The sequence below is a fragment of the Marmota monax genome, unplaced genomic scaffold (genome assembly GCF_021218885.2).
Source record: "Marmota monax isolate L192 unplaced genomic scaffold, Marmota_monax_Labrador192_F-V1.1 WCK01_AAM20220418_F8-fsc00249, whole genome shotgun sequence".
Classification (NCBI taxonomy): Eukaryota; Metazoa; Chordata; class Mammalia; order Rodentia; family Sciuridae; genus Marmota; species Marmota monax.
This window is the reverse complement of record NW_026694242.1, coordinates 606,070-631,424: the sequence shown is the minus strand read 5'-3', so window position 1 is coordinate 631,424 and position 25,355 is coordinate 606,070. Positions and strand designations below refer to the sequence as shown.

The 25,355-nt window shown below is 56.0% G+C and overlaps 2 protein-coding genes and 1 non-coding gene across 4 annotated transcripts; all 3 read right to left on the bottom strand.

The window, feature by feature from the left end:
- Window positions 1-791: 791 nt before the first annotated feature.
- Window positions 792-3,696, bottom strand: Gp9 (glycoprotein IX platelet). The gene is made up of 2 exons (XM_046466969.2): window positions 2,188-3,696; window positions 792-1,657 (listed from the first exon to the last, which is right to left on the bottom strand). Exon 2 carries the CDS (start codon window positions 1,640-1,642, stop codon window positions 1,109-1,111), a length of 534 nt encoding a protein of 177 aa, XP_046322925.1. The 5' UTR covers window positions 1,643-1,657; window positions 2,188-3,696; the 3' UTR covers window positions 792-1,108.
- Window positions 3,697-3,952: 256 nt separating this feature from the next.
- Efcc1 (EF-hand and coiled-coil domain containing 1) lies at window positions 3,953-23,594 on the bottom strand. 2 transcript variants are annotated; one of them, XM_046466967.2, is made up of 8 exons: window positions 22,425-23,594; window positions 20,798-21,081; window positions 8,320-8,513; window positions 7,834-7,966; window positions 6,936-7,101; window positions 6,039-6,176; window positions 5,498-5,567; window positions 3,953-4,812 (listed from the first exon to the last, which is right to left on the bottom strand). In XM_046466967.2, the coding sequence occupies exons 1-8, from the start codon at window positions 23,142-23,144 to the stop codon at window positions 4,676-4,678; spliced, it is 1,842 nt and encodes a 613-aa protein (XP_046322923.1). In that variant the 5' UTR covers window positions 23,145-23,594; the 3' UTR covers window positions 3,953-4,675. The 2 variants fall into 2 exon arrangements, with proteins under 2 accessions (XP_046322923.1, XP_046322924.1); XM_046466968.2 differs by having other exon boundaries at window positions 8,368-8,513; window positions 22,425-23,591.
- Window positions 16,538-16,612, bottom strand: Trnaa-cgc (transfer RNA alanine (anticodon CGC)). Its single transcript has one exon. It is a non-coding gene; the product is annotated as a tRNA-Ala (tRNA).
- Window positions 23,595-25,355: the final 1,761 nt, after the last annotated feature.

Here is a 25,355-nt window from a genome sequence, read left to right as displayed (position 1 = left end):
GTAGGTTCCCCAGGGGGGAACGGTATCCTGAGGGCTCTTTGGTGACTCTTTCTGCTTCGTGGTGGCAGGCACACAGTGGGTCCTCGGGATGCCTTTGTGCCTCAGTCGGGTACCCGGATGAGAAGCCTGGGTGCCCACAGTCCACCTGTGTGACCTAGATCTGTCTCTGGTCACTGCTGAGATGGAGGCTTTCCTGCTTTTGTGGCCTCCCGAGGGAAACGGGGACAGACGTATGAGATGAGGGTCAGACCAGCCTCCGACGAATCCCAGGTCCAACCAGGTGTGGTGGCCCATAGCATGTCATCCCAGGGGCTTGGGAGGCTGAGGCAGGAGGATCGCAAGTTGGAGGCCAGCCTCAGCAAAAGCAAGGCCCTGAGCAACTCAGGGAGACCCTGTCTCTAAATAAAATAGAAAAAGGGCTGGGGACGGGGCTCAAGGGTCAAGTGCCCCTGGGTTCAGTCCCTGGTGCCACAATGACATGAAATGGGATGCAGAGTCCCTCTCAGCTGTCCTGTGGGTGGCTTCTCTTGGGGACCTAAATAGGGACACCCCTGTGTTTCCCAGAATATCTGCACACGGGGGTCTGTCCCTACACTCCAAGGTGCTCACAGAAAAAGTGTCACTTGGGAGAGAGAGCCTGTCCTTTGGGCCCCTGTGTTAACTTGCCAAGTTGTGTCCTTAAGGTCTTGGCCTTGAAAAAATGTTACTTATGACAATTTTGGTCACAATGCTGCTATTTTTTTTTTTTTTTTTGGGAATTGAACCCTGGAGCCCTTCACCATGGAGCCCTGTCCCCAGCCCTTTTTATTTTATTTTTTTTAAATTTTTTGAGATAGGGTCTCACTAAGTGGTTGAGGCTGGCCTCCACCTTGCGATCCTCCTGCCTCGGCCTCCCGAGCTGCTGGAATGGCCGACGTGGACCCACGGCGCTCAGTATCGGAGCCTGAGTTTCTAGAAGAATCCAGACTCAGGTGACCAGAAGGCAAAGCAAGTCTCTGAACTCGACAGAAAAGAGCCCAGCAGCGAGTTTATTGTGGGGTGATGAGGCCTCCCGGCCTCCCGGCCTCCCGGCCTCCTGGCCTCCTGGCCTCCCGGTCTGCAGGGGACTTTAGGGCCAGGGCTCCGTGGAGACGCACAGCAGCCGAGCCAGGAGCACCAGGCCCAGGATGGCCACAGCCCCCAGGGCCACGTCCCACCAGACCCCGGGGTAGACCCAGGTGTCCTGGACGTGCCAACCACAGCTGCCCAGTTGGAAGCCGGTCAGGTGGCCCAGGGGACGGCCGGTGGCCAGGTCCGGGCTGGCGCAGCGCAGGTCCTCCAGGGCCTCGGGCAGGCGGTCCTCCAGCCAGAGGCGCAGGTAGGTGAGGTGGCAGTCGCAGTGCCAGGGGTTGCCGGCCACCTCCAGGGTCTGCAGCTGCGGCAGGTGGTCCAGGGCCCCTGGGGACACTGACCTCAGGCTGTTGTTGGACAGCAGCAGGTGGCGGGTGCGGGCGGGCAGGGCGGGCAGTGTCCCCAGGCCCCGGGCCTGGCAGTCCACGACCAGCCCCATGGATGGCAGGCTGCGGCAGGTGCAGGGCACAGGGCAGTCGGGGGTGGCCTCGGCCAGGGCCCAGCACAGGACAAGGACGCCCCAGGCAGCCATCAGAGCAGGCGGGCTCTGTGGGCACAGGGGACCCGCTCAGGACGGCCTGGTCACCCACACCCAGGACCAGGGCCCCCACTGTCCTCCCTGGGCCTCGACTTTCCCCTCTGTGAAGTGGGTGACAGCGGGCGGCCAGCTCGGGGCCTTCCTTGGGGACCCTCCCTGATAATCAGAAGGCAGGACAGACGGGGGACCCTGTCCTGCTGTGGCTGTGAGTGTCCCCGTGGAGCACCAGGGATGGAACCCAGGGGCACTGAACCCCGGAGCCCTGTCCCCAGCCCTTTTTATATTTTATTGAGGGACAGGATCTCCCTGAGTGCCTTAGGGCTGAGGCTGGCCTCCACCTTGCGATCCTCCTGCCTCAGCCTCCCCAGCTCCGAGATGGCAGGCGTGCACCCCCCCTGCCCGGCTCCGTTCCATTTTCTGAAGCTCCACTTGTCCCTCCATGGCCCAGGTCCCCAGCAGCCTGGGAGGAGGGACAGGGACAGCCTTCTGTCTCCCTCCCGGCCCAGCAAGGACAGGCAGGGTGACAAGGGAACACTCACCTGTGGGCTTCGGTCGGGGCCCCCTCTGTGGCCTGTGCTGTCCTGGCGGAGGCTGTGGTAACAAAGCCCGGGGAGGAGGGGACAGTGGCTGCTGTTTGAGTGACAGGAAGGGAAGGATGGAAATAGCCCGGCTTATCTCTCACCACCAGAGGAGGTGGCCCCAGGACCTTAGGCCTGTGCCCGGGGACGGAAGGGAACCCCAGGGGACTGACCACCAGGACCTCAGGGGCTGGGCCTGCCCCAGAGAGAGACGGCCCCCCACTGGGCCCAGGAGGAGGGGAGGCCTCCTGGAGGAGGTGGCCCCTGGGATGAGAGACTCCGGGTTGTTCCCGTGACTCAGTTTTCCTCATCCGCGAAACGGAGCCACACCCCCCACCTGTCCCTGTCCCTGGCCGGCTCCGTCTTCCAGGTGCTCGGCCCCGGAGGCTCCCACTGGCCGAGGATTTTGAGGTCATTGAGGAGGTTACGGCTCTTTGTTTCAATAAAACGAGGCTGGCCTCCGATTTGCGATCCTCCTGCCTCAGCCTCCTAAGCCATCGTAGAACTTTTGTCTCCTGTAACTGAAAGGATCAAGCAGGGTCCCTACTTGTGAGGCGAGACGCCAGCGTGTCCCTGTGCACCTCAGCACGGGTGCTTTGACCTCTCACCCCTCCTTGTCCCCCTGGGGCGCTCAGGAACCAATTGGCTCTGGTCAGAAATGAAGAGTGTCCTTGTCCTATCTGTGACCAACTGTCATGTCTCTTTCCTTGTATGGCAGGGACCCTGGGTCTCTGGTTAAGTGACAGCAAGTTGACTTCGCTTCTGAAAAATACCTCCAGATGATTTAGACTGGGCCTGTCCTCCCAGAGGCTCAGGAGGCTGAGGCAGGAGGATCCCAGGGTGGAGGCTAGCTTCCGCCAAAGCGAGGCCCTGAGCCACTCAGTGAGACCCTGTCTCTAAATAAAATAGAAAAAAGGGCTGGGGACGGGGCTCCGGGGTTCAGTGACCCTGGGTTCCATCCCTGGGACCCCCCCCCCAAAAAAAAAAAAACCCAGAAAAATCCTCCATAATTTTAAAAGGGAACTCAAAAGTATTAGGTAGGGATCTGAGATCACAGGCGACTTCCAGGGGCCTGGGGACATTGTAATGCGTTACACTGGAGCTCCCTGACCCCCACTGCGCCTGATCCCGGGCTGGCAGGTCACTGGAAGTCCCCTGTCCCTTCTTCCATCCGGGGAACGCGCTCTCCCCCTGGTGGCCAGAGTGTGGAACTACAGGGTACTTTTCGTTGTTCCTGGGGCCGTGGAAGGTCAAGTGCATGTTTTTGCCAGAAGGTGACAGAGAGGGACATTCGTTAGAACTTCCCAGAAAACATTTTGTTTTAATGAGTTGCAGACCCTTTGAGTAATCCCACGGGAGCCCTTCTAGAAAGAGGCCAAAGTCAGGTGCAGTGCCCCATGCCTGTCATCCCAGAGGCTCGGGAGGCTGAGGCACGAGGATCGCAAGGTGGAGGCCAGCCTCAGCCAAACTGAGGCCCTGAGCAGCTCAGCGAGACCCTGTCTCTAAATAAAATAGAAAAAGGGCTGGGGACGGGGCTCAGGGGTCAAGTGGCTGAGGCTGGCCTCCACCTTGCGATCCTCGTGCCTCAGCCTCCCGAGCTGCTGGGATGAGCGGCGTGCACCACTGTGCCCGGCCCCCCACTTAGGACCTCACTACGATCATCCCCAACGTCATTGCTGTTGATATTTTGGGACACTCTTGTCTCTTACACCAAAGAAAAAATGAGTAAAAATCAAGGTTTTTTATTTTACTGTGTCTTACTCAATCTTTTCTCATGATTTTCTTTTCTTTATGTGGACGCTGGGGGGGGGGGGGATTTACTATCCAGATACCTTCCTCTTGGCTTCTTAGTTACGGAAGTTTCTGGAAACATGTCCACCATGGCTCCTTGACTAGAATGTGTCAGAGACAGTCTCCATTTCTAATATTATTATTATTTTTATTATTATTTTATTTCTAATATTTCTCCCCCTCCTCAGCTCAGGAGGCTGAGGCAGGAGGATCACAAGGTGGAGGCCAGCCTCAGCCACTTAGCCAGGCCCTGGGGGTTGAACTCAGGGGCCCTCCACCCCTGAGCCCTGTCCCCAGCCCTTTTTCTATTTTATTTAGAGACAGGGTCTCGCCGAGTTGCTCAGGGCCTCGCTTTGGCTGAGGCTGGCCTCCACCTTGCCATCCTCCTGCCTCAGCCTCCCGAGTCACTGGGAGGACAGGTGGGTGCCACCGGGCCCAGCTCTGCAGGGCTTCACTGTGGACTGTGGTGTCAGGGACTGTGAAGGGAGGTGGGGGAAGGCCCAAGGAAGGGGTGGCCTTCAGGGCCTCCTGAGTGCTGACGATGTGACCGTGGTGAGGCTGGTCGTGGAGGCTGGATGGATGTGGTGAGGCCGGTCGTGGAGGCCGGGTGGATGGCGGTCAGGATGACCAGTGGTGCCCACCGGCTGTGTCCGTGACCTCAGCAGGAGAGGACAAGGGGGTTGGCGAGAGCGGGGTTTGGAGAGGCCTGTCCTGGGGGTGGCCTCTGCAGGAGCTCACAGCCAGCCAGGGCTCGGTGCAGGGCGTCCAGCATAGCCGAGGGCCCAGGTGTGCCTTCTGGACAGAGAGAAGAGACAGGGGAGTGGGGACACGCTGGTCCCCGTGACCCCTGAGCCCCGTCCCCAGCCCTTTTTCTATTTTATTTAGAGACAGGGTCTCGCTGAGCTGCTCAGGACCTCAGTTTGGCTGAGGCTGGCCTCCACCTTGCCATCCTCCTGCCTCAGCCTCCTGAGCCGCTGGGATGATGGCCACTGTGCCCCCGTGATATTTTGAACTCTCTAAAGCCCGTTCCTGACTCCCAGGTGGATGAGGGACCACGGTGTGAGCCTTTGTTCGCTGCCAGGGCTCAGGTCTGTCCAGTGTCCTGAATGGTCCCCAGCACCCAGGGGGGAGACCAGGAAACGTGGGCCAGAAGCCCCCCTCTCTGCAGGGGTGTTCAGGACAGGAATCATGTCACCACTGTGCAGACAGAACACTCAGGAAAGCCGGGGACTGTGGCCCACGCCTGTCCTCCCAGCAGCTCGGGAGGCTGAGGCAGGAGGATGGCAAGGTGGAGGCCAGCCTCAGCCAAACTGAGGTCCTGAGCAGCTCAGGGAGACCCTGTCTCTAAATAAAATAGAAAAAGGGGCTGGGGACGGGGTTCAGGGGTGAAGCACCCCTGGGTTCCATCCCTGGGACCCAAACACAACAGGACATGGAGGACAGGAAGTGCTGTTCGACGTCTGCCCAGTCGCTCTCCTACCCTGTGCTGGGTTCCTCCAGGCGTCCAGGGTGCTCAGCAGGATCTGCCCCAGGGCTCTTTTCGAGACATTCTTCAAAAGAAACGGAAACAGGAGTGGATCAGACCACGGGTGGTGGGTCGTCCCTCAGCAGGTGAGTTTCTATGCAGCAACCTGGGGATGGATAAAGTGTCCCCACCCATGGGCTGGCCACACTGGGCTCCTCATAGACCCTTGGTGGGGGGAATGGAGCCTCGAGCAGGTGCCATTGCCTCAGAGATCATGTGTGCGGTGGCACACGCCTGTCATCCCAGCACTGGGGAGGCTGAGGCAGGAGGATCGCAAGGTGGAGGCCAGCCTCAGCCACTTAGCAAGGCCCTGAGCCACTCAGCGAGACCCTGTCTCTAAATAAAATGCAAAACAGGGCTGGGGACGGGGCTCAGGGGTTGAGTGACCCCGGGTTCCACGCACAGTACTGTCCCCAAATGGGGTGACAGCCTCCAGCCTGAGTGGAGGCCACATGCCGCTGCCGACACGACCCTGTCCCCTCTGCCGTGGGCCCACCAGGTCGAGGAGCCTCTGCAGGAGCTGCAGGACGTCGGCCAGCTTCTCCTCCAGCAGCGACAGCCGCACCCGCTCCGTCTCCACCATTTGCAGCTCTAGCCTCAGGCGTTCGTCCTCCGCCCCCTTCTGGGACTCTACCTGCGGGGACAGCGTTCACCCGGATGTCTCACCCCATCCTCGGAGCACCCCACAGGGTCACTGTCCTGCCTGAGCCTTCTCCAGAGGTCATCATGTCCAGCTGCCTCCTGCCCACCGGGCAGATGAACCCCCCAGACTCCCTTAGTTTGGCAGTGAGGCCCAGAGGAGTCAAGTGCCTGGCCCAAAGTTGCACAGCACACGTGGAACCTGATCTAAGAACTTGTGCATCTTATGTCCCAGTCGGAGGACTCCACTGTCCCTTCTGTCTCTCGGTCTGGTTTCTTCTTTTTTGAAAAGACATTTGTACAGGTGTCAGGCAAAGAAGTCCATCTGGGAGCAGGGCCCGGTGGCCTGTCCTCCCAGCAGCTTGGGAGGCTGAGGCAGGAGGATCCCAAGGTGGAGGCCAGCCTCAGCCACTCAAGCCCTGAGCCCCGTCCCCAGCCCTTTTTCTATTTTATTCAAAGACAGGGTCTCGCTGAGTTGCTCAGGGCCTTGCTATAAGTGGCTGAGGCTGGCCTCCACCTTGCGATCCTCCTGCCTCAGCCTCCCAAATTGCTGGGGTGACAGGCGCGGGCCATTGAGCCTGGCTTTGACATGGGACCTTTTCCGTCACACCCAACAAATCTCAATGGAAGGAAATGGCCTCTCCTTTCTGAGTCCTGGTTTTCTCACCCGTGAGCGGGCACAGGGCCCTGGTCCTTCTCGCCATGAGAGACTCTAGGACTGTCCCCCCCCCCACTGTCCCGGGGCCCTGCTGACCTCCTCCACGGGTGTCCCCAGGGCCTTCCCACCGAAGCCCTGGGCCTGCAGCTGCCCCACCAGCCTCTCGATGTGGGCCTCCAGCTCCCCCAGGCTGCAGGCGTGGTCCGTGCCCCCAAAGTGGCCCGAGGAGGTTTGGCAGGTCCTCGATGTCCGCTCGTCCCACCTGCTCAACAGGGGAGCAACGTTGTCCCTGAGCAAAGTCACCTTCTGGGCCTCTGTGCCAATCCAAGGAACCCCCAAAGGCCCCCTGTGACCTCCCCGACTCCTCCCCACCCCCCTGCACCAGCCACAGCACCCTGCTCCCCGCCCCACCCACCCACCAACCCCAGGGCCTTTGCACTTGCGGTTGCCACTTCCCAATGCCCTTCCCTCATCGCCTCCGTGGGCGACTGCCTCATTCCGTTCAGTGCTTTGCTCAAATAGCCCCAGCGTCCCCTGTCCCCCCGTCCCCTGCTTTCTCTCTTTCTGTGACAGTCCCTAAAACAAGTCCAGGACAGGAGAACAACCATCTTGCTGCTTCCTAATTTCCAGATGCCTCAAGTTTTGCACTGTCCCAGGGACAGAACCCAGGGACACTCCATCCCTGAGCCCTGTCCCCAGCCCTTTTTTCTATTTTATTTAGAGACAGGGTCTCGCTGAGTGGCTCAGGGCCTTGCTCAGTGGCTGAGGCTGGCCTCCACCTTGCGATCCTCCTGCCTCAGCCTCCTGAGCCCCTGGGATGACAGGTGGCTCCTATCGTCAGCTCCTTAGGTTCGAGCTGTCACTTGGCCCTGCTGACTTCTTCCACGGGTGTCCCCAGGGCCTTCCCACTGAAGGTGGGTCCCTTGCCCTCCGCGGGCTCTGGGCTTCCTGGACCACCCCTGACAGTCCCACCTGGTATCCCCCCACAACGTACCCGCCCTGACAGCCGGAGGGCCACTCGGCCCGGGCCTCTGGTGGCCTCTTCTGCCTCCGCCACGTCTCCTCCTCTTCCTCCTCCTCATCAGAGGCCGCCTGGCCCTCCACGGAGCGGAACAGGTGTTCATCCACTGTGGGTGGCAGGGGGACACAAGATTCAGGGACGTGGGACCCCGGTGGGTGGGGACCAGCGAGCCCTGTGGCCCCCTCAGTCAGGGGAGGCTGAGACCATCCCTCGGGAGCTGGGCCGGGCTCCGCAGAGTCTGGGACTGATAAATGGTTGAGGCCGGCCTCCAACTTTCAATCCTCCTGCCTCAGCCTCCCGACCCCCTGGGATGACATCTGTGCACCACGGCGCCTGGCCACCCACTTATTCTTAAGGTCAAGATTTTTATGGTGAGGGGCTTCGGGAAAAGGGGTCCCTCGGAGCTCAGGAAGTCCCCAGCCTGAGCAGTTGGGCGGGTGCAGCGGGATGGTCACCGACATTGAGAGTCCTGTGTCCTGAGAGCCAGACTGGGCACAGGGGACGGACCTTCATCCAGGGTTCTGCTGTCTGACTGCCAGCCTTGCTCTGGAGCGGTGGCCGTGACTCTGGTCCCAGTCTCCTCAGGGCCACCCCTCTTGACTCCTGGCTCTGGGCTACCTTGAGGGGGCGTTGACAGCTGGGGACCCTGTGACCTGCGGGCAGGAGGAGAGACCCAGGTACTGAGAAGGAGGAGAGGCTGGCAGGAGGGTCCAGCCTCTGCTACTCCTTGGGAGTCAGCCTCCCGCGGGCCACAACTGAGCCACATCCGTGGAGAAGACGGATGTCACTCATTTGCTAAGTGGCTGAGGCTGGCCTCCAACCTGTGATCCTCCTCCCTCAGCCTCCCAAACTGCTGAGAGGACAGGCCGAGCCCGTGAAGCTTATCTCTCTATATTTTAAATCCATAAATGACATTATTCCCCGGTTCGAGCCGCAGGGCAGGCAGCCCGGAGATGGCCCTGGGCACCGCAGGGAGGTCACAGTGACCATTCCGGACCAGCTGCAGGAAGGTCCAGGATTCAGGCTCCACAGGGGACACAAGACCCATTCAAGGGCACTTGAATGGCCCTCTGAGCCCAAGAGAGAGAGGGATCTGTGGAGCAGCACGCGTGACACTGGAGGGACATGGGCCTGGGGGGCGCCCAAGCAAGTGACCAGGGCGAGACGTGGACCTGGGGGGCGTAGGTCGGTTCTGCAGGCAGCAGAGACCGGAGGGAGGCGTGGCATGTGGCTCCTCCCACATAATCAGCATAACCCAGCCCTGGCCACTGTGATTGGCTCATGGCTGCGCGGGCTAGCCAATGAGACACGAGGGGCTGTCTGAAGAGGTTGGAGGGGGCGGAGCAGAACCTCTCCCTCCTGCAATTCCCTTTGCCGCCGCTGGGTGGCTCAGGGAGCCGCGGAGAGGACCAGGTCTGGAACTGTGACCACCCTCTGCGACTCAGAGGGGACCTTCTGGACGGGCCCTGGGGCTTGGGACAGACCCTAAAAATGACAGCAATACCAACAGGGTCCTTAATAAAGTCAGGAGTTGCTGGGTCAAGCTTTGTTCCTAAAGCCAGGGGGTAATCCTAAATTTTTGGTGACTCTGTTCCTAAATTTTTTTGGGAAAAGTGGGTGGGAATCCACCCGCGGAGGAGGCAGAACCGCGGTGTGGCCCCAGCTGGAATATTATTCGGTTTGGAAAAAGAAGGAAGTTCTCAGCTGGGTGCCATGGGGCACGCCTGACATCCCAGCAGCTCCGGAGGCTGAGGCAGGAGGATCGAGAGTTGGAGGCCAGCCTCAGCAAGTTAGTGAGGCCCTGAGCAACTCAGTGAGACCCTGTCTCTAAATAAAATGCAAAATAGGGCTGGGGACAGGGGTCCCTGGTTAAGCGCCCCTGGGTTTCATCCCTGGTACCAAAAAAATAAAATGAGATACAACACACACACACACACACACTCACTCACCTGAGTGCCACCTAACATCACCCCGCCCCCCATTTGCAAAGGCAATATTTAAAAGGTCCTTGTCCTTCCACTTCCTAGGACCTCCCCCAGGTCCCCCTTCCCAGAGTCCCATTGCTGCTTACTGATGAATGGAAGGGGAAAATAGACAGAGGTAGCTCAGAGATGGTGAGAGAGTTGTGGAGGTCACACAGCAATTCTCCTGGGAAGCCAAACCCAGTGCTGGTGGCTCCAGGACCCCGTGGCTTGGCAGCAGAAAACGGAGGGAGGGGTGTGTCCGATGGCACTCTGGGACGCGGGAGGGGGTGGGGGGAGAGCAACATCTGGCCCTTGTCAGATTATGTAAGCTGCTGGGCTGGGAGCCACTGTGGCCGTCAGACTCCAGCAGGAGGAAGACCTCAGAGGCTCTCCCCCGGGGGCATCTGCTGCGAGGCGAGGCAGGCAGATGTGGCCAGCTGCAGGGAACGCCCAGCCGCACCAGGACTCCATGTGAGGGCAGGGGGACCCGCCACCAGGGCCCGCCTTTCCCCAGAACGACCCAGAGCCCAGAGGGTGGCCGGCGTCGCTCTGGCCACCTCCAGCTCACCCCTGAGCCCCGTCCCCAGTCTCTTATTTTTTTACTTTGAGACAGGGTCTCGCTGAGTTGCTGACGGCCCTGCTAAGTGGCTGAGGCTGGCCTCCAACTTGCGATCCTCCTGCCTGAGCCTCCTGAGCTGCTGGGATGACAGGTGTGCGCCATCCCACCCAGCTGGGAGGTGGAGCCTAGCGGGAGGTGGAGCCTAGCAGGAGGAGGAGCCTAGCTGGAGGTGCAGCCTAGCAGGAGGAGGAGCCTAGCGGGAGGTGGAGCCTAGTGGGAGGTGGAGCCTAGAAGGAGGTGGAGCCTAGCAGAAGGTGGGAGCCTACCAGGAGGTGGAGCCTAGCAGGAGGAGGAGCCTAGCAGGAGGTGGAACCTAGGGGGAAGTGGAGCCCAGCGGGAGGTGGAGCCTAGCAGGAGGAGGAGCCTAGCTGGAGGTGCAGCCTAGCAGGAGGAGGAGCGTAGTGGGAGGTGGAACCTAGCAGGAGGTGGAGCCTAGTGGGAGGTGGAGCCTAGCGGGAGGTGGAGCCTAGCAGGAGGAGGAGCCTAGCTGGAGGTGCAGCCTAGCAGGAGGAGGAGCCTAGCGGGAGGTGGAGCCTAGTGGGAGGTGGAGCCTAGAAGGAGGTGGAGCCTAGCGGGAGGTGGAGCCTAGTGGGAGGTGGAGCCTAGCAGGAGGAGGAGCCTAGTGGGAGGTGGAGCCTAGAGGGAGGTGGAGCCTAGCAGAAGGTGGGAGCCTAGCGGGAGGTGGAGCCTAGCAGGAGGAGGAGCCTAGCAGGAGGTGGAGCCTAGCAGAAGGTGGGAGCCTAGCAGGAGGTGGAGCCTAGCGGGAGGTGGAGCCTAGCAGGAGGCAGTTAGGTGATTGGGGCGGGGCCCAGAGGGAATCCTTGAACCCCAGCTTTTTCCTCTCTCCTCTCTGCTTCCTGGCCCTGAGGGATGGCCAGTTTGGCTCTGCCCTGGGCTCCTGCCAGCAGGGACTGGGACGTCCTAAACAGGTCCCAAGAGTAAACCTCTCTTTCCCTCGAGGTGCTGGGGGACCCAAACCAGGCCCTCATGCATTCTAAATACACACCCTTCCACCGAGTGGCACTCTTAGCCCCAACCTTTTCTCTTTATAAGTTAATGATCTCAGGGGTTTTGTTATAGCAGCCGAAAGCTGACTAATACAGGTGGATTTTTTTTTTTTTTGGTACTGGGCATTGAACCCAGGGGCACCCGACCCCTGAGCCCCGTCCCCAGCCCTATTTTGTATTTTATTTAGAGACAGGGTCTCCCTGAGTCGCTCACGGCCTCGCTAACTTGCCAAGGCTGGCCTCCAACTTTCGATCCTCCTTCCTCGGCCTCCCAAGCCGCTGGGATGACAGGGGAGGGCCACCATGCCCGGCTCTCATTTGAGATCATAATCAATATCTCTGTGTGGGAGCCATTCTGAGTTGGGGTTGGTGTTATTGACAGTGTAAACACAAAGAACTGAATCCGGCCTCTCCCTGAATGAACTTGGGGGGTAGATTCTTCCCCAGAGCCTCCAGATGTGGCTAAGGACTCTTTGATTTTGGCCTTGTGAGAGCCCAAGCCGAGGACCCAGCCAAGCCTGCCCGGACTTGTGGCCTCCACAGCTGTGAGGTCATGGATCGGGGTCATTTCAAGACACTTCATTTCTGGGTGTTTGTTGTGGTTGTGATAGAAACCAAATAGAACCACCCAGACAGTCCCACCCCATCTGTGTGGTCAGCAGGACGTGGATGATTATCCCCCCTGGCAGTGACCAGCCATGGGGTTCCAGGAAGGAGAGGGGCGGGGCCTGAAGTCATGGTGATGAGCCTTTCCCTTTGCCAAGGATCCGGTTTAGAAACAGGTAGAAAGAGTCTTTTTTTCTCTGTCTCTGGATATGGCAGTGATGGCTGGGGCCATGGCAGCTATTTTGTGACTATGCAGGGGGTGGACCATCTGGACAGGCGTTCAATGAGGTTGCACAGATCAAGTGCTTGGCTCAGTACCTCAGGCCCAGCAGGTGCTTAGAAATCCATGGCCTGTGTTTCTGGGTCAGTGCTGCCCCCTCCTGCCTCTGAAGCAGGATATCCATTTAGAACCATGCCTAGCTCTGGGTGGAGGCTGTATTATTTATTTTGGGGGGTACAAAGGACTGAACCCAGGGGTGCTTAACCCCTGAGCCCCGTCCCCAGCCCTATTTTCTATTTTATTTAGAGACAGGGTCTCGCTGAGTTGCTCAGGGCCTGGCTAAGTGGCCGAGGCTGGCCTCCACCTTTCAATCCTCCTGCCTCAGCCTCCTGAGACGCTGGGATGACAGGCCTGTGTGTTCTCTTTTATGTGGAAGCCAGGAGCTTGCTTCAAGGCCTATGTGGATCCCCTGAGATCAGCTCTCTTAATAGACACCTGCAGAATACCCCACAGCAACCATAGATCAGTGTTTGAAGGAACCACCCGAGCCTGTCCCCCAAGGTGGCTCATCAAAAGACGGCCACCCTCCTGGCCTCTGTTTTTTTTTTTTTTTTTTTTCTGGCACAGACGGGAGTTGTCACTGGTGTTGGGCCCTCAGAGCAGGCCAAGCCCTCCCCGGGAGCTCCTGGGGTTTGCCCAGAGTGGCTTCCTCTTTTAAAAAGGATGTTTCCTGAACCAAGAAGCTCGCAGGAAATAGGAGACCGGCTGAGAATTCAGAGAACAACAGGAGGAAGAGCCAAAAATAAATCGCCGAGAGGGGACCGTGGGGGACAGTCCTCGGGGGTCCTCTGGGCTGCAGAGCATCCTCATTTTTTTTTTTTTTGGTCCCAGGGATGGAACCCAGGTCCACTTAACCCCTGAGCCCCGTCCCCAGCCCTTTTTCTATTTTATTTAGAGACAGGGTCTCGCTGATTTGCTTAGGGCCTCGATAAATGGCTGAGGCTGGCCTCCAACTTGCGATCCTCCTGCCTCAGCCTCCCGAGTGGCTGGGAGGACAGGCCTTCTTTCCATAGGAGCCACACGCTCCTGAAAACCGCTTCGTGCAGCTGAACGCAGCGGCGCACACCTGGGATTCCGGCCACTCGGGAGGCTGAGGCAGGAGGATTGCAAGTTAGAGGTCAGCCTCAGCCACTTGGCAAGACCTCGCCTCCCATCAATAAGTAAATAAGTGGAGCTGGGGAGAGAGCACTCCTGGGTTCGATCCCCAGGAAAGGAAAGAGAAAAAGAAAGAAAAACAGAGCCGGGCACATGGTTGTCAACCCAGTAGCTCAGGAGGCTGAGGCAGGAGGATGGCAAGTTGGAGGCCGGCCTCACCAATTTAGATCCTAAGCAACTCAGGGCGACCCTGTCTCAAAATTAAAAAAATAAAAAGGGCTGGGGAGGGGGCTCGGTGGTTAAGCACCCCTGGGCTCAATCCTTGGACCAAAAAAAAAAAAAAAATAGGTTCATTCTTCCCAAGAGCCACCAAGACGTGTGCAAAGTGTCTGAGCAAACTCCTACTCATCCCTCAATACCCAGCTCCAAGGAAGACATTGCCCCCTGACCCTTGGCAGTGTCACCAGGCCCTCCTCTGCCACTCTTAACTGAAACAGTACTTTGCTTCCTGGGTGGGCCCCATAACCAGGGGGCTTTCTGGGGTCTCTGGTCTCCGAATAGGAACGCCACACAGCACCACTACCCTTTTTTTTTTTTTTTTTTTGTGGGGCACGTTCTATTGGGGGAAAAATTCCAAAGGCGTGATGAGCACTTCCTGAGTCTGAGTGCTGCTCTAGGTACTCCAAACACCCTGGCCCTTTAAATATGCAAATGGTCTTCCCAGGCTTCCTAGGTCCCATTTTATGGATGGGGAAACCGAGGCCCCCCAGAGGGTCACACTCCCACACTCCACCAGGCGGCACCCCCTCCCTCAATATTCAGTCTGAGACCCAGAGGGAGGGGCCCCGCCCCCTCCGCCCCGCCTTGGCCCCGCCCCAGCGTCGCCCCTCCCCCTGCCAGGGCTGGATAGAAGAAGAGACCGAGGGTCCCAGAGGTGAAAGGGACTTCTCACTGAATACGTGGGAAAGCTGGGCCTCCTGAGCCGTCTCTGGGGGTCCCCCTCACTCCCTCCCTCGTCCCCCACCCCTGACCTGTTCACTGGCCCTCCCCACCAGGTCACACGCTGCAGTTGGGCGGAAGAAAGGAGGTCGCCTGGCCTTTGTGTCCCCAACATCACGGGTGGCCTCGGATCTAGCGGCCCACCCCTTCCCCCCTGCCTCCTCCCAACCACAAAGCCACAGAGGCCAGGCCTGTCCCCCTGTGGAGTTCCAGCCTCTGGTTCCTGTCCCCACTGTCCTGTCCCCAGGTGTCCCCAAGTGGCCACAGAGCCCAGCTAGGCAAACTGCCAAGTCACCAGATGCCTCAAGAGAAGGAAATGCTTTGAGCCTCCCCAATCCCGGGACAAGGACAACCCCTCCAAGCAGCAGTACGCACCAGGTCACCCAGGGCCACCGCAGGGCCATGTCACCTGGGGTTTTCTGCAGAGACAATTTTTTAAAAATATTTTTATTCTTCCTCAATATATTTTTTAGTGCCAGGGATGGAACCCAGGGACACTGAACCCCCGAGCCCCGTCCCCAGCCCTTTTTCTATTTTATTGAGGGACAGGATCTCGCTGAGCTGCTTAGGGTTGAGGCTGGCCTCCACCTTATGGTCCTCCTGCCTCAGCCTCCGAAGCTGCTGGGATGCCAGGCGTGGGCCACTGCGTGTGGCTTGCAGGGATATTTTTGAGGACGGCACCCCTTCGGATGCTTGTCTGTCCATCTGTTCCTGCAGCCCTACTGTGTGTCTCCACCAAGTGCTCATGCTGCCTCAGTAGGGCTCCCAGAGAGGGAAGGAGGCTGGGAATAACTCTCTTTGAGGCCCATTGTCCCCAGCAAGCTTGGGAGCACCCAGATAGCACAGAAGTCCCCCTCGAGTCGCCTCTAAACCATTTGTAGCCACCTCTTCAGCTCACGTGGGGAGCCGGGGGGTGACAGTGAAATGTGTTTAGAAGGTTCAAGGGTCCTGAAGTCAGAGGGTCAAGGGCTGGTGTACCCATGACCAAGATGACAAAAATCCCACCGCTTGGCTTTGGGTTTTGTTCCTCAAATCCTCTAGGTCTTGCGGGGTGCAGTGGCGCACACCTGTGATCCCAGAGGCTCAGGAGGCTGAGGCAGGAGGATCGCAAGGTGGAGGCCAGCCTCAGCAACAGCGAGGCCCTAAGCCACTCAGGGAGACCCTGTCTCTAAATAAAATACAAATAGGGCTGGGGACGGGGCTCAGGGGTTGGGTGTCCCTGAGTTCAATCCCTGGTACCAAAAAATGAAAAAATAATAATAAAAAAACAACCCTCTGGGTCTCCAGGGCTCCCTATTTGCAAATTTAGGAAATTCTAAACTAAGAAACTAATTATACAAATGACCCAGAACCAGGATTTGGTGGAACTCACTGGGACACCAGACGGTGGCCACCTGAGGACACTCAGATCCGACGACAGCAAGCCCCAGGACAGAGGAGAATAAGCACAGTTGTCCCCGAGGGTCTTCTGCAGAGCCCAGTCTGTTCCTGGGTACCAAAGGAGACCCAGAGTGGAGGCTGGGGGAGGCTCACGTTTGCAATGGTGTCTGTGCCCTGGGCTGGGGCTCAGGGGACAGAGCACTTGCCTAGTCATGGGAGGCCCTGGGTTCGATCCTCAGCACCCCATATAAATAAATAAACAAAATAAAGGTATGGTGTACAATTAAAAATAAATATGAAAAATAATAATCTAAAAAATAATAAAATAAATAAAGGTATGGTGTCCATCTGCGACCAAAAATATTTTTCAAAAATGGTGCATGTCACCGACCTTGCTATGGTAATAGAATACTGTTATAGTCGATTGTTTAAGGAAAAAATTATAAGTCTGCACATGCTCAGTACCAACGGGATTTACGTATATGTATATATTTTATATGTCTATAGATTTATATATAAATTTTATATATATATAAAATTAAATTTATATATAAATATATATATTAAATTTATATATAAAAATATGATTATATATTTATTATTATAGAATAATAATAATTAGAATAGAATAATAATAATAATTATTATTATAGAATAATTCTATATTTAATATCATATATTTATTTATTTTTATTTTTTTAAAATAATTTTATTTATTTATTTAATATGTTGGTGCTGAGAATCGAACCCAGGACCTCACGCATGCGAGGCAAGCGCTCTACCACTGAGCCACAACCCCAGCCTCTCTCTCTCTATTTATGTATATGTTTATACATAAATTCCATCTGTACTGAGCATGTAAGGCTTTCCTTAAATAAATATATATATATATATAAGTTATATATGAATATATAAATTTATTTATATGTATATAAAATTATTTATATATGAATATATAAAATTATTTATATATGAATATTTAAAATTATTTACATATGAATTTAAATTTATTTATATATGTATATAAATTTATATATGCACCCACCAGGAATGGAACCCAGGAGGGTGCTTAACCACTGAGCCACATCCCTAGTCCTTTTGATTTTTTAATTTTGAAACAAGGTCTCACTAAGTTGCTTAGGGCCTCAGGCTCAATGAGTGAGGCTGGCCTCCACCTTGCGATCCTCCTGCCTCAGCCTCCCGAGCTGCTGGGATGACTGCCCAACGGTTTTCTGTATATTTTTTCGGCCCTCCGTCAGTGGAATGCGTGAGTGGGCGGCTCAGGGCAAAGGAGGGCTGAGGGTATATTTAAAAGCTAAAGAGATCAAGGATTGGGTAGAACCCATGGTCTAAGGGCCATGTGAAAATTGTGAAAATTGTGAAAAAGTCCCCAACAGAAGTCCCAGGAAGAGACCATCAGGTCCTTGGAGGGAAGCCAGCCGAGGTGGGAGTCTCTGTTTTCTGGGTATGTGATCCCCAGTGAAGCCACCCAGGCCTGGGGGTGTCCTCACTTGAACCAAGCCCCTCAGGGCGCCCACAGTTATCGTCTAGGGGGGTGGTCGTCTGGGAAAGGGTTTTGGAAACTAGGAGATGATGGGTCATTCCAAATGGCTTCAAGCTGTCATTCCTGAAGAGAATCCAGTCTTTCCACTGCTCCCCCCTCCTGCTCCCCGTCCCCCAAGGGCACATCTGCTGAGCACCTGGAACATTCTAGCGTGATCTCACTTACAAGGGAGAGATGGGCTCTTTCCTCCCAGTAATTGCTGCAGAGGAGGGGTGGGCCGCTCCCCAATCAGGCTCACAGTCCTATCCACAAAGAGTCCATTTGCTCATTCAGAGATTGATGATTCTTAATTATTATTATTTTGGTGCCAGGGATTGAACCCAGGGGTGCTTAACCCCTGAGCCCCGTCCCCAGCCCTTTTTATATTTTGTTTAGAGACAGGGTCTCGCTGAGTTGCTTAGGGCCTCGCTAAGTGACTGAGGCTGGCCTCCAACTTTCTATCCTCCTGCCTCAGCCTCCCGAGCCGCTGAGATGACAGGCATATGGTACCGCGCCCAGCTCCTCTTCTTCTTCTTTACAAATGGAACTCTGATTTCATTTGGGGAGAACATGACTCTCTTGCAGGTGGGAGGACGTACATGACAATTTCTGGCCAGTGAGATATAGGTGTAAGTTCTATTGGGGAACAAAGGCATGTCTCCCTTGAGAGGAAAAATTTCCCCATTCCCAATGTTGCCTGTCCTCTTTCTTGTGTCTGAACAGCAGATGCAAAGGCTGGAGGCTCTGCAGCCACTTTGTAACCATGAATCAATGGCGGGGGAGGGAAGTCAAGTGGAAAGAGAGAAAGTTCACAGGTCGTGGGGAGCAGGCAGACCTTACTTTTCCATTTTCTGGCCTTGGGGGTCGGTTATTTAGCTTCTCATAGTCTCGCTTCCACCAATCTGTAAAGTGGGAGAACATTTCTACCTTGTCCAGTCTCGGGAGTGTTCAGTGGTACCGCGGCTAGGAATCCATCTATTCTACTGCAAAGGGCGGCTTTCATGTTTGCCGTCCCTTTGACCAAGGACTAATTGGGACCTTAACAGCAAAACAAAGAAGAGATCCTTTATTTCTCCTCTTGGAGAGGCTTCCAAAGGCTGGACCTGGGCCTCAAGCCAAGGAGCCCTGGGCTCTTTAGCGGATCAGCAAACAGGAAACCACTATCCAAACATGTGGAGCTGCAGGAGGCTGGCCCAAGTCAGCCTCTCTGGAGGCCTGCCTCCCCCCCCAGCTTAGATCCCCCGCCCCCGGGAGCCAGGTCCAAAGCCAAACCCCTTCTGGCTGCCCTGCCCCCCAGCCCCCCAGCCACAGCAGACCACCTTCCTCTCAAACTCCTCCCCCCTCCCCCTGTCTCTTTGTCACCAGGAGCCAGGGTAATTTTTTTATTGAGATGCAAATCGGCTTCTGTCCCCCGTTGAGTGAAACTTTTCCCTGGGTTCCTGTTCTTGGAAGGGGAAAAACTAAATTCCTTGTGTCCACCTTCCAGATTCTAAGAGGCCTGACCTTTTCTGGTCCCTGGGGCTTTCTTTGTCCAGTGACAACTCTTTTTAGTTTCTGGAATGTTCCATCAGGTCTCCCTGGCCTGGAGGCTTTGCCTCAACTCATTCCCGTTTCTGAGAAGAGAACATGCTTCCCTCTCCACCATCCTCTGCTCTGAGTTACTCTTTCCAGGGTGGGCAGAGCCTGCTGCAAGCACGGTGAGGGTCCCTGTCCCTTCACCCCTACGCCTGGTAAGCGTTCATCCAGCCTGCGGCCACACACCTGCTCTTGGGGGACAAACCTGTGTCCCCCAGGTTCACTAGTGACTATCCAGGGCAGGGATTTGGGTCTGCCTTGTCCACCTTCACATCCCTGATGCTGAGCATGGTCTCTGGCCAGGCAGGGAGGCGGGCCTTGTGATTTGAAGACCCAGGAAGCTCTGTTTACTGAGCACCTACTATGTGCAACTCAGAACCTCCTCGCCTCTTCACAGCCAGTCTCCACCACGACAGGAAACAGGTTCCAAGAGGGCTGGGGACTTGCCCAAAGCAGCCCTGCCGGGATTTGAACCTGGTCCAGCTAGAGCAAGGGTCATGATAAACCTGTTTCCTCGGTGGAAGGACAGGAACCTAACAGGACCCACCTCATGGTGCTGCCTCACTTCAACAAGGCACGCCACCATGACTCAGGGCTCCCACACACTGATAGCCTCAGGATAAGAATATAGATTATTCCTAAGGAGAAGGATCAACGGTGGGCGGTGGTGCCCGCCTGTAATCCCAGCCAGCAGGGAGGCTGAGATGGCGAGTTCAAAGCCAGCCTCCGCAAGTTAGCAACTCAGAGAGACCCTGTCTCTAAATAGAAGGTAAAAAGGGCTGGGGATGGGGCTCCATGGTAAAGTGCCCCTGGGTGCCATCCTTGGTTCCAAAAAATATATATAATATAATATAATATAAATAAAATATGAAATAAAATAAAATAAAAAATACAATATAAAATAAAATAAAAAATATAAAATAAAATAAAATAAAAATAAAAAATAAAAATAAAAAATAAAATAAATAAAAAATAAAATAGTAAAAAATAATAAAATAAAAAATAAAAAACCCCTCAAAACATCCTAACTCCACATCATGTCAACCATAAAAATGCCAAGTTATACTCCACGTAGGCAGGACAGTCAAAATACATCCTGCTGTCATGTGCAACTAAAAAGAATGAATAAAAAAAATTGAAGAAGAATCCGTCCACTCATTGGGATCTCTGAATGGATGTGACCAGAAGGCTGGATGCACAGATGCAGAACAAGAAGAAAAGTCGCGAAGGATTTAAAAAACCCAAGAACTGATGAATGAATGAGGAGACGACAGAGTGCAGGAGCAAACCTGGAAACCCCTGGCTGGGGGGCACAATGCACGGCTGAGCTTGGGGAAACGTGAGCTGATTGGGCGCTTCCTGGTCATGCCCCCTCTTATATTAGCGCTGATTGGGCGATTTCTAACCGCGCCCCCTCGCTGGTTGGGGCATCCTGGCCACGCCGCTCACACGTGTTGCTCTGATTGGGCGCATTCTAACCACACCCCGTCACCCATGTAGTGCTGGTTGGGCGCATCCTGGTTTCGCCCCTCTCCCGGTAGCGCTGGTTGGGTGCATCAGACCACATACCTCTCACGCGTAGCTGATTGGGAGCTTCCTAACCACGCCCCCTTTTATCCTAGCGCTGATTGGGCGTATTCTGACCACGCCCCCTCATCCATGTAGTGCTGGTTGGGCGCATCCTGGTCACGCCCCTCTCCTTCCCGGTAGCGCTGGTTGGGTGCATCCTGACCACACCCCTCTCACGCATACAGCTGATTGGGCGCTTCTTGGCTACGCCCCCTCTTAGCGCTGATTGGGCGTATTCTAACTACGCCCCCTCACCCATGTAATGCTGGTTGGGCGAATCCTGGTCACACCCCCTCTCACCTGTAGCGCTGTAGCTCCGCCTCCAGCTGCTGCACCCAGCGCTGCAAGCTGGGCACCTGCTGTGCCAGCGCCTCCAGCTCCCGCACGCGGCTCAGGCTGCGCAGCACCGCCTGCCGGGCCTCCTCTGCGCGTCGCCGCACCTCGGCCTGGCCCTGCTGCAGCCTCCCAGCGCGGGCCTCCGCCGCCGCCAGCGCTCCCTGCGCCTGTCGCAGCTCCCGCGCCACCGCCTCGGGCCTGCCGCATCCCTCTTCGTGCGCGCCTGCCTGGCTCTTCCAGAGGCCAACCTGCGGGATCAGGGGACCAGGGGGCAGGAGGTGAGCCCTGGTACCAGATGCACGACACGGATGCCAGCCACGACGGCTGCCCCCATTCCTGCGCATGCAGAAGCACGTTGGCAAAACAGTGGCGCATGTTAATTGCACGCTCTGCTTACCAGTGCCAGGGTTTCCTATAAGAGCCTAGTGTCTGGATTCATTCAGTACTCAGAATGTCCCTGATGAGGCTGGAACTTGAACGGTTCCCCCTTTAGAGGCACGAAGCCCATATTCTGTCCTTTGCATGGTGACAACGATTCCTAAACTATGTGACTTTTTCTTGGCCTCTGTCCTGCATTTGTACCATTCAACCTGGCGCTTCTCATGCCCCAGACTTGAGCTTGGGCACCTCAAACGGGAAGATTCCAGCTTCCTTGAGGCTCATTGAGGAGGGGCGGGGTTTGTCTGTCCTGTTCACTTCGGTGTCCCCAGAGCCCAACAGCTAGCACACAGTAGGTGCCCAATAAATGATAATGCATGATCAGGAACCATCTTTTCACCCACATCCTAGGGATTTCACGTCCTGGGGATACTGTCCTATCTCCACCCTGGGCTCTGCCACCTGCCCTTCGGCTTCCATACCCATATGGCCACTGAAAGCCAGCACCTTGACACTTGTCTGCATCAGGACCATCCTCTCTGCCCCCCTCCTGGCCAGTTGACTGGCGAGGGACGAAGGATGTTCATATAAAGTTGAGGCAGGGGGCTGGGGATGTGGCTCAAGCGGTAGCGCGCTCGCCTGGCATGCGCGGGGCGCTGGGTTTGATCCTCAGCACCACATACAAATAAAATAAAGATGTTGTGTCCACTAAAAAATAATTATTAAAAAATTCTCTCTCTCTCTCTGTCAGCCTGGTGACCCATGCCTGTCATCCCAACATCAGGGGAGGCTGAGGCAGGAAGATCCCAAGTTGGAGGCCAGTTTCAGCCACTTAGCAAGGCCCTGAGCAACGCAGCGAGCCCCTGTCTCTAAATAAAATATAAAAAGGGCTGGGGACGGGGCTCAGAGGGTGAGCACCCCCTGGGTTCAATCCCTGGTACTAAAAAAAAAAAAAAAAAAGAGGGGTGTGTGGATAAGATGGGCAGAAATGGGGACAGAGAGCTGGGGGTGGTTGTGTGGGGCAGGTTTGGAGGCGGTGGGATAGGAGTGCCAGGGAGCAGGATTGGCACAGAAAGCAAGGGGGCTGAAAGGGGGTGGGATGGCGTGGGGCTGCCGTCTCTTCCCTTCCTCGTCTTCTGCCCACCCTGGGCCCAGCCTGCAGTTCCGATGCCACCCACGATACCACCTTGGCCACCAGCCTGCGGGCGCGCACCTGCAACGCTAGACAGCGGGCGTCACTGCTCTGCAGCGCGGCGCGCAGGTCCTCCACCAGCTCGCGGAGGCTGCTGTTCTCCTCCTCCAGCCTCGCCACGCGCTCGCCCTCCGGGCCCTCGGGGCCACCCTCGTCGGGACCCTGCACCCGGGTCGGGTGCTGGCGGCGGCGGCGGCGACGCGGGCGGCGCAGGCGGATCTGCGTCTCGATGTGTTCGCTGAGCGCTCCGCGGGGCAGCCGGGGACCCGCGCGGGTGCCAAAGTAGCCGCAGAGGCGCGCGTGGAACTGGCGGAAGGTGAGCTCCGGGGGCTCCGCGCGCAGCGCCAGACGCGCCTCCTCCTGGGCGTCCGCGTCTCCATCAGCAGCGGCCACATCCCCGGAGGAGGTCCCATCCCCGGAGTCTCCAGGGATCGCATCCCCGGTGGCCTCCCCGGAGGCGGCGCCCTCGGCGCGCAGCCCCAAAACGGCGCAGAGCGCGCGGAAGTCGGAGCGCGGAAGGCGACCGGCGCCTCGGCAGTCCAGGTGGTGGAAGACCTCCTGCAGGTACTGGTCCAGGCCGGTGGCCAGCACCACGATCTCGTTCTCCACGCCGCGATCCAGGCCGTAGTGGTGAGCCAGGGCGCTCAGCAGCCATTGCGTGCGCCGCGCCGGCCTCCGATACGGGTCTCCAACCGCGGCCTCCGCGCCAGCCTCCTCCGCGCTCGGGCCGGCCGGCTCCATCGCGGCGGCCCTCGGTTCCCTGGCTCCTGTTCCTCCGCCCCGCCACTTCCAGGGGCGGCCCCAGAGTTTCCCGAAAGGAGGAGCTTGGCGATGGCCGTCTGGTTGGACCGTATCCAGTGGCAGATGCGCAGAAACCCTGGGTTGACCTCAGTTGCTTTGGAGCGATCCCTGCGACCCGGGCGCACCCGTGTCCTCAGCCCCTCGGGGGCGTTTCCAGCGTCTGCTCTTTGCCTCCCACTTGGGGGCGGTCGGAGTGGCTGGGTCCCCACCCTCCACTCTGCGCGGAGACGTTTGTCCCCAAAAGTTCAGCCACCAGCTCCCCAAAGACTCTTCTCGCTCGGCCGTGGTGGTGCAGAGAGCCCCATCTGGGAACTAGAAAAGAAGGGGAAACGGATTTAGCAGGAGAGGGGACAAGGTGAGGGACAGCCCGGGGGAGGGAAGCCACTACATGAAGCCTGGGATCGCCTAGAGCTGAGTGCGCGCATGAGCCTTGGAGGCTGGGGGACTGGACTCCCCAGAAAGCAGTTCCACCTGCCTGGGAAATTGGCCTTGGGAACCTGAGTTTCAATTCTGGCCCGAGATGAGCTTCAAAGGTTGCTTTTAAGTCTTTTTATTACCCAGCCACTTTGGAGCAAGAGGCTCCACTATCCTTGTCTACTAGAAGGGCAGACTCTTGCATTTGTGGTTTTAAATATCAAATCCTGTTGGGTGTGGTGGCCCAGTGGTTTGGGAGGCTGAGGCAGGAGGATTGCAAGTTTGCTGCCAGCCTCAACAATTTTCGAGGCCCTAAACAACTTAGCAACATGCTTTCTCAAAATCAATTATAGTAATAATAATAATAATAATAATAATAATAATAGGGCTGAGAATGGGGCTTAGTGGTTTATTTATTTTATTTAAATAAATAAAATCATTCCACTAAAATTGTGTCTCTGCCACAGTATCCAGCTCAGCAAATTCCCATTCATTCTTGAAAACTTTGTCCAAGGTGCACCTGGATTGGAAAGGAGTTAGCTGCCTCACCTCAAAACCATTTTCTACATTAAAAAAAAATTATAAAACTAATAGAAAGTGGACAAAAAGTTTTGTGCCATTTCCACTCCTTGGCTTCTACTTTAGAAAAACGCAGGGCCACAGGATGGTCACTGCGTCATTGTTTATAGTAATGAGGAACTGGTGTCTAAGGACATGAGCCAGGAAAAAATTGGGGATGAACAAACACAGCCAGCCACACTATATTATATGCAATGTTAATGTGTGTGTAACTGTAGCAACAGTGGTGCACACCCAGTGGCTCTGGAGGCTGAGGCAGGAGGATCGCAAGTTGGAGGCCAGCCTCAACGATAGCAAGGCCCCAAACAACTCAGTGAGACCCTGTCTCTAAATAAAATATAAAAAGGGCTGGGGACGGGGCTATTTTGTATTTTATTTAGAGTCAGGGTCTCACTGAGTTGCTGAGGCTGGCCTCCAACTTGTGATCCTCTTGCCTCAGCCTCCAGAGGTGCTAGTATTATGGGCATGGGTTAACAACTAACAGCCAGAATCTAATTTTTTGATATTTGTTCTGGGCGATTCTTAGGCACATCTAGGGAATCTGATTTGATTTCCTAGTATTGCTGAGACTTGGTCGCCCAGGCAAACAAGTGACATGCCTCTGTCTCCTGTCACCACGCTGGTAACTGCTTGTGCTAAAGGAATCCTTTGAACAGTCACTTTCTTGGCCCAGTCAATATTGAAAAGAAAGCCTCTCAGAATCTGGCTCTGGAGACCCTTCCCTGGTCACAGCAGTTGCCCTGCACCTCGGGGGGCCTGGGGTATAATGGCACTCTGTCGGGCCTGTCCCTCTGTGGGGCCCGGTTACCAGGGGCCTTGGAAATCATTCCAATTGCATCCATAAGGTTTTTGTTTGAGGTTCAAAGTGAGCAAACTCCTGGGTCTCCCAGGGTTCCTTTGTATGAGCTGGGGGAGGGGGGGAGGGGGAGAGGCCCTGGCAAAGAAACCTTTCTCTGAAGTCACTTCTGTATCCTTGGAGGCGATTCCAACTGTGCATTGTTCAAAGTCTAGACAAATGCTATCAGGCAAAGGAATCCACCATCCTGTCACCAAGAGGGGACCCTGGTTCTTTTGGGCAGTATGTATTTCCAGACTTTTTGCATTCATGAGGGTTTGAAGGGGACGATTCTACAGGATGTCAATTGTACCTCAGTGAAG

What these genes read in the sequence shown, in the direction of transcription:
- Efcc1 (XM_046466967.2), bottom strand. Translation starts at nt 23,144, where the DNA reads ATGGAGCCGGCCGGCCCGAGCGCGGAGGAGGCTGGCGCGGAGGCCGCG. An exon ending in CCCGCTGTCTAGCGTTGCAG is followed by an intron (nt 21,082 to 22,424) that starts GTGCGCGCCCGC and finishes CTGATCCCGCAG; the next exon opens with GTTGGCCTCTGGAAGAGCCA. An exon ending in GCGGAGCTACAGCGCTACAG is followed by an intron (nt 8,514 to 20,797) that starts GTGAGAGGGGGT and finishes TCCTGCCCGCAG; the next exon opens with GTCACAGGGTCCCCAGCTGT.
- Gp9 (XM_046466969.2), bottom strand. Translation starts at nt 1,642, where the DNA reads ATGGCTGCCTGGGGCGTCCTTGTCCTGTGCTGGGCCCTGGCCGAGGCC.